The sequence below is a fragment of the Lathyrus oleraceus genome, chromosome 4 (genome assembly GCF_024323335.1).
Source record: "Lathyrus oleraceus cultivar Zhongwan6 chromosome 4, CAAS_Psat_ZW6_1.0, whole genome shotgun sequence".
Classification (NCBI taxonomy): domain Eukaryota; kingdom Viridiplantae; phylum Streptophyta; class Magnoliopsida; order Fabales; family Fabaceae; genus Lathyrus; species Lathyrus oleraceus.
Window position 1 is genome coordinate 391,599,786 of NC_066582.1, and position 8,229 is coordinate 391,608,014.

At 33.9% G+C, this 8,229-nt stretch overlaps 1 protein-coding gene across 2 annotated transcripts; it reads right to left on the reverse strand.

The window, feature by feature from the left end:
- Positions 1–974: 974 nt before the first annotated feature.
- Positions 975–7,823, reverse strand: LOC127075617 (zinc finger CCCH domain-containing protein 37). 2 transcript variants are annotated; one of them, XM_051017066.1, is made up of 11 exons: positions 7,419–7,823; positions 6,119–6,357; positions 4,280–4,339; positions 4,077–4,199; positions 3,632–3,847; positions 3,479–3,516; positions 3,297–3,343; positions 3,087–3,220; positions 2,699–2,758; positions 2,307–2,441; positions 975–1,324 (listed from the first exon to the last, which is right to left on the reverse strand). In XM_051017066.1, the coding sequence occupies exons 1-11, from the start codon at positions 7,693–7,695 to the stop codon at positions 1,127–1,129; spliced, it is 1,527 nt and encodes a 508-aa protein (XP_050873023.1). In that variant the 5' UTR covers positions 7,696–7,823; the 3' UTR covers positions 975–1,126. The 2 variants fall into 2 exon arrangements, with proteins under 2 accessions (XP_050873023.1, XP_050873024.1); XM_051017067.1 differs by lacking the exon at positions 6,119–6,357 and having other exon boundaries at positions 7,419–7,809.
- Positions 7,824–8,229: the final 406 nt, after the last annotated feature.

Here is an 8,229-nt window from a genome sequence, read left to right on the forward strand (position 1 = left end):
TTATAAAAAACAATGCAGAAAAATAAAATTCAGAAGTTACCTTTTGCACGGCAGAACTCCAAAAACCTAAAAAAACAAAAACAGAGCAAGCCTAAGTGCGCTAAACACAAACTTCACAAAATCTACATGCATGTCTCCCTAAATAACATATTATGTGTCCTAATGTAATATAAATAACCTATTATGTGTTTAACTTCAAAGTAATACATCACAAAACAAAAAAGAGAGAAAGAAAACAAGAAACTTACGGAATGTGAGAAGTCGATCATTTTCGATTGAATGAAGTGAAGTAGAGATTGATTGATGTCCTGACTTGAACGCAATGCAACAGAAGTAGCAAAAAAATTTGAAAAATAATGAAAATGGAATTTGCTCACGATTTTAGGTTTTAAGTAAATTTTATGAGATAAAGAAGAATGAAAAAGGAAGATCTACCGCATTATATGAATCAAATGCATACAAAACTTAATCTCTAGAAAAAATACAAACCTTAACCTCCATTTATATTCATTTGATTGCATTGACTTTGATTGCATTTTGAATGCGTCCAAAGACTAAGTTCTAAATTTTGAGGGCATTATTGATTTTTCTTATGCGCACCACTAAGAGTGCCAAAATAATCCCCAAAATGAACCTCTCCAAGTCTAGTTTACATAGTTATGGCTAGACAAATTGAGTTTCACAAATTTGTTTACGATTAATCTTTACTATCTAATTCTTTGCAATCCATACATAAAAAAAAAAAAATCTTTGCAATCCAAGTAGATGTGTCATTCATGTTCTTTAATACACTTCTAGTACAGTGTGCATGAAATTGATCAAATCTAAGTATCATAAGACACTTCTATACATTTCTAGTACCACCCAACAAGAAAGCATTTGAGCTATTTATTTATTTTTTGGGAACATTCATTCATTAAAAGAAACTAGTCTAAATTTATGTTGATGATTATAAAAGCTATAGCTGAACATGATTTTCATAGGTCAAATCATCATTTAATAATTACTGGTATCAATCAGAGGTAAAATTGCCATTAAAGAAATATAACAGGTCTTCTGCTAGAGCTGTTCAAGACATGATTTGAAATAAAACAAGGTGAAAAAGACTCGAAAATAGAGTGAAATTTCAGACATGATCTAAACATTGTTCCGGGGCAGAACCAGCCACGTTTACGTTGGTCTCTTCTTCTTCTCCATTGGTTGTAGAAGTTCCTTGTGACTTGGCTTTCTCCATCACTTCTCCTGGTGGTGGATGGTCAAACTTGCATGTTGCACCAAACTTGCATGTGCCAGTTTTCAAATAATATGGGCAGAGCTCAACATCCTTCAAAGATATCAAACAAAAAAGTTATGGTATGTTAATACTCAATAGTTTTATACGAGGTATTGAATATGAAATTCACTAGTATCATGAATATCTGATAGAAGTTTGAGGCAAGTTAAGTTGATTATGCTACTAAAAACTGAAGCTAATGGATACAATGCCAATGCACAAGAGCCACTTCCTTTGGCACATTGTTTGAACACTCTACTCATGCAGTTTAACAATCAGCTTCTACTAAAAATGACTAGAAAACCTTCTACCACATGCAGTAAATGACAAACCAGAGTTATCATGCACTTTTTCAAAAATACAAAATCAATTTATTAATGTAAATTCTTAGAATTCGAGTTGGGCTTAATTTAGACTACCATCTTAGAATTTCAATTGGACATAAGTCAACTTTATAAAACCAACTTATAAGGTGAAGATCGTTCTCACTTATAAACTCATATTAAGACCTTATCTCATTCAATGTGGGACTATTGACACACCTCCATTACGCACATAAATGGACATCTGGAGCTTGACCCTAGTGGCCTCTTCCACATGCAGTACATGACAAACCAAGTAATCATGCACTATTTCAAAAATACAAAATCAATTCATCAATGGAAATCCATATTCAGGCCTTTTCTCATCCAATGTGAGACTCTTAACAGACCTCCATCATGCTCATAAATGGACATATGGAGTGTGACCCAACTGGCCTGATAGCTAAAACCTAATAAGGAGTGGCCCAACTGGCCTGATAGTGAAAACCTAATAAGGAGTGACCCAACGGATCTTGGACAAACTCTGATATACCAACTTAGAATTTATGTTGGAACTAATTCAACCTTACAAACCTGTTTTTCAGATGAGGATTGCTCACTTATAAACTTATATTTGGACCTTATCTCATCCAATGTGAAAGTCTTTACAGAAATAAAATGCAAAAATTTGCAATTTTGTAGCGTGTGCATGTGAAAACCATCAGACATACCTCTCTTCTTGGTAACCCTGCAGGAGTGAGTTTAACATTTGATTGCAGTTTTGACAGCGACGATGTTGAACGGTCAACTGGATGATGGTACTTGCATCTTTCCCCAAATTTACATATGCCGGTTTTCATAAAGAACTACATGTCATATCATTAAATAAAGATGTAAAAAAAGGAAATTAGATAGTGGCTTTGCATGTAGAGAGTTGAGCAAATAATATAAGCTTGCGTAATACACAGATAGATTGCCAAGCAGAAACAGAGCCCCTGGCTCCCAATGTTTTTCACCTAATTGACCCAAGCAGAGCAGTAAAAGCAACACATACAAGGCACACCTAATAAATATTGATTGATGAATTATAATGATATCACTGGAACAAAAGGAAAGTACGTACATCACATTCAATCATTCCAGGGCGCTGAGGATAGATATTCTCTGTCATTCCCACCTGAGCCTGTAAAACAAATAGCCACATGAGATGCATTAGACTTTAAGTATGTTCAATGTATGATAAGTCTTGGAAATAAATTTACAGTAACACGAGAATGGAAACTTTTCTAAGCCGGTAACATTCTCCCTAAGTAGAGCCACTGCAAAAATAGTACACTAAAAAAACAATAACTTAGAGGTCACACGTAAATCATGTTTAAGCCTCCGAAACATTCATTTGTTTTAAATGACCACTCCCATACCCCACAAGAATGAGCAGAAAATGTTTGATTACATTATTTGCAATTAGCACCAGTATATTCTCTCTGAGACAGTAAAAACTTCTACATTACCATTGGATTTGAAAGCCTTGGATCAAAAGCTTGATAAAAAGATGCAGCTGGATTAATAACTCCAATGTTAAGATTAGCAGCAGCTGAGGATGCCAAAACAGATGGGGCCAATGCAGACATAGCTGGATTAATTGCTGCACCAAAGTAAAAACATATGAAATGATTGTTTAAGAAAGATGAAAAAGTGTCAACATCCAACGTCATACATACCATTCATGTCGGGATGATTGTAGCGACAACTGGCACCGAACTTGCAACTGATTAATACAAGAACAGGTAAAAAATAGTAAGGACATTTAATCCATAAAATACTTCTGTTAACAACTTAAGCATTAACCAATTAAACAGAGATTAATATTTCCACTTCAAGAAAAAGAACCATCAATATTTACCTTCCAGTTTTCATGTAGAATGGACAATCCACTTCCCCCTGTTAGCAGAGATTTCAACAGTGAACAATGCTTAGGCAATGCCGACATCATATGTTTTAGCTATTATGCAACAGAGAATAATAAACACCAAAGAACTTAAAAGAAAACTAATACCTGTCTCACAGGAAGCCCTTTGCTATTATGCAACAGCGGAGAAATAAGAGACTTAGTTGGTTGTGCATCTCCTATTGCTCCGTCAAACACAGAAGAATTTGTTTGTGTCTGCTCAACGGTACGGCTCAATTCATCATAGAACTGAATCTGGATATCCTTGGGGTGATGGAATTTGCATGCAACACCATATTTACATTTTCCGGTTTTCAAGTAGAACTGCATAAATATATAAAAGAAGTAAGCCATATATAAATGATGTCTCAAGTATTCATACAAAAGATAACAAACAACAACACACTCTACTCAACATACACTCTTCTATTGGTTGAAATTCAAATGGATTCTGCTAAATCAAGTAGGCTCCACACAAATTTAATGGAAACCATATGAATTTCAATCAATAAAAGAGTGTGTTGCTAGCATAACTCAAAGAAAAATATCTAACCGCACAAGGGGGCTCTAGTGGCCTCTCGGGTAAACCAGAAACATCAGCATTTTCAGATGGAACATTTGGATGATTAAATTTGCACTTTGAACCAAACTTGCATTTTTGAGTTTTGAGAAAGAACTGCAATGTATTTGACCCAAAATGAATTAGAAATGATCAAATGCATCGGAAGGAAAAAGAACATTGTAAATTCTACTCACTGGACAATCTGGCTCTCCAGGTCTCTCAGGAAGAGTTTCACTTGGAACATTATTTGGAACCTAAATCAGTTAAGAATAAACAACGTGTATCATAACAAATCAGTAAACCCATTTTCTATAGAAGAATTCAAATTTCTAGGTGATTATAATTCACCTTTTGCAACCGAAACCAATTGGCAGAAGACGCATATCAGGAAAGATAAGAATGACAAGAAACACAGGTAACAATTAAGCTAATATATGAATTAACTGAAACACGGTTATCCTATCATAAGATTTAACAGAACCTCTACACACACCCTAAATTTCATTGGACACTGGATACTACTAGAACAAAAATATATTGACAAGTTTCATAGAAAAAAATATTGTTATTATACAGTTGACTACATTCACCATTGCATAGACAGATATATATGCTAAGTTACTTAACTTCAAATTAGTGAAATAGTTGTAAGCAATCATGTGACACCATAAAGAAACAGCTTCATTAATAAAAAAAGCTCTGTTGAAAGCGAAGAAATATAAAAGAGAGTTGCATTATGACAGAATTTAAATAGTATCACTCGCAGCTCCTAAGTCATAAGCTCTTATTCCAATTGACAGAACCCAGAAATCATAGTACGTTCTGCTGAATTTAGAAATACTAAGATCCTTCACTTCCACTGATATTACTGGATTACCAATACAGTTCCTGAATGAGACAGGTTTCTAAATATGACTCGGCTCAGTGAAAGAAGAAGGAACAAAATACAGTGAAGGAAAGAAGATAAGGCAAGAAAATGCAGCACACTAAAAAACTGTAACATCCTTTCCCATAATAAGGGGATCCCCTATCAAACCCTAAGAATTATTAAAAATATGTTGGGAAATTAAATTGTTTTAGACTTGCAAAGATATTTCCTTCACAATTGGCATGCCCAGTCAATTTCTACAAGCTCTGTATAAGTATTAGGATGTTGTATATTAAACTTCATAATATACATTCTTTCAGTGGAAACATGGTGTTCCCCAGAAACAAGAACCATGATTTGACAGGTCAAGTGCAACAGAAGTATACTAAACTAAACCATGGAGTGATAAGGTGGTTCAAGGAGAGGAATATAAGGGCTACAGATATGAAGGGTTATGGGTTCAACTCCCCCCACTAACATTTCTACAACTACTTTATATACTCTAAAAAAACATTGGGCTACCAGTAAATTGATGTGGGTAAAAAAGATATTCCAAGAATAGAAAATTTGAGGATGTATTACAGACGCAACGCAACTGATGTGATAACCAAAATGCCTTGCACATTGAATCCAACTTAGTTTTAATGAGAGGACCTAACATAATGCGGACTGCCATTTTATCAAAGAGTAGGTCCTGTCAAGAATTGATTTCTTCTAGCTTTGTTAACTTACAAACGTGAGTCTTTACTCAATATTGAGTTTCTCAAAACTCACCCAGCCAGTGAAATGTTTAAATCTATAATAAGTTTGAGGCAAAAAAATTGTACGCTCCATCTTGGGGCAAAACGTTGAGATACTATAGTTAGTTAGTTGTTTTCAATATTATTAGCCAGTATGTTGTCGCTCTACAGATACTATTGTCCTAGACATGTCTGTGCTACTTTTTATTAGATTATAATTCATTAATACCTCTACAGTTTAGAGCAACGACATACATAGAAATTAAGAGGTTTACTATGAATATACATATAAAAACGTTAAGAAATATAATTGTTCAAACTAGTATATAATATAAAATAATAAATTCATGTTGCAATAAGCAATAGTAAATGTACTATACAATAAAAATATAATTTTCATAGGCATAAATAATAACAATAGTCACCTCTTTCCAATCTGGGATTCCACCATCAGGAACCCAAATAGGATGATCAAACTTGCAGCTCTCTCCGAATTTACAGGTTCTTGTTAGCATATAGTGGGCACAATCCCTCTCTCCTGGCCTGTGAGGATAAATAGGCAAAGTGCTTCCGGTTTCGTATCTAGGGCGCTTGGCCAGTGAGTTTGTAGTGTACCAAGCTTCGTTTTGCCCAATTGTACTCAAAATGGTCGGATGGTAGAGTGCTATAGTACATAATAGAAGTGTATATACAGGGAAACCAAAGCAAATATATAATGTTACTTTATAAGTTTGACTAAGAAAATAATTTTGACAAAGAGCATAGGCTTAGTAACTATAAAGAATGTATTTCATTTAAAAACTGAGATTACTAAAGTTCATTAAGGTTGTATAAAAACATAAACTATATGTTTGTCATAATTATATCAAAATAATGTATATAAATATGGTGTATAAACCAACATAATCTAGAAAATATGTAAAATAGCAAGACAGTGTCTTGGTTAGAAAGTAAAGAAACACTCAAATAAGAAGGCAACTATAGAAGTTTTTTTTCCATCGCTATTACTGTCACTGTTCACAACTTCTCATCACCTAGCTCTCTCAAATTTAAATCACCACACACCTTCTATGGGTCTATACCTTTGGCTCTCTGCTAATGTTCTACACCGGCAACAAATTCTCACTGCGCAATTCGCTCTAGAGCTATAGAGTAACAAATTTGAACAAAATGATTTCTGCTCTGCAATATGCTATTTAGTAAGAGTATAATCAAATAGTGGCTATAGTACTATATAGTTGCGGAATTTGAACAAATTGTTATTTACTGCGATCTGTAATCAACAACACTTCTAAGTACTACATAAACCCCCACCTAACCCAATGGCACGAGAGTCATAATCATAGAAAATTAAATTAGAAACATTCAAAATACATATAAAAATGAAAAGGTTAACTACTTAATATACAATAACCAATTCACACACGAGAATTCAAGAGTTACACCATGTAGCATCAGTGGCAGATCTTAACCTTATATATATATATTATTATTTCCAAATATACACCAAGCATTTATTATTACATTTATAACCTTACAAAACTAACAAGTTCATCCTACTTCATTTTAATTGATTGATTTACTTCAATTTAAAACAAGATCTAACTCCAAAACCGTTCCAACAATCAATCAATCAATCATCAAACAGAAAAAGAAAACTTCAAAACCTAAAAGATTCTAATCCAAACTAACTAACATAAGAGGGGATGAAACAAACTAACTAACCGTCAGAGGATCGTTTAAGACCAAGTGAAGCAGAGGCAACATTCGCGGCGGTGAAAGCGGACGCCCAAGGGTTAGTATGACATAAGAAGTTAGCAGTTGAAGAAACACCAGGCGGAGCAATGTCGATGGCGGCGGCAGCGGCGGCTGCTTCGGCGGTGCGACGATAGTGAGCGAGGAACATTGTATCCGGGTTGTAAAATCGGGTCGGGGAAGTGGATGGGGCTCCGGATACAGTGTAGTTTGTAGGGCTGTAGGAAGCGTAGATGCGATTTTCCATTTAATTTAGAAGAAGAATGAGAAAAGGATGTGAGTGTCACGTGAAAGAGGTTCGGTTCGTATCTGTTGAGTCAAAACTCATAGGAGAAACATGAGAATGATTGCAGCAAATAATGCATTTTTTATTTTAGGCTTCTTAATTACTGGTACTGGATTTTGTTTCACTCGCTTAATTATCCATTTTTCGTTTTTTTATTCCAATTTTATTTGTTTTTTTATTATTCTTAATTTTCCTTTTTAGTTTGGAAAATAATAGGGTGTTTTTTTAATGAAGTTTTAATTGAAGCATACTAATCATTCCAATTTTGTTAAAAGTAATTGGAATTTTAATTGAAGCATCTTAATTACCTCAGTTTTGTTATCACTATTATCCAAACTATCATGTCAAAATACACTTATATATTTCTTTATTATTTGACATGTATGTACGTATATTTTTTTATCTAAAGAAAATCAAGTAAATTTAAAACACAATGAAAGGACAATGAAAATTCAAACAAGTTGCCATTGATTTTTAAAATGTCTCTAAAATATG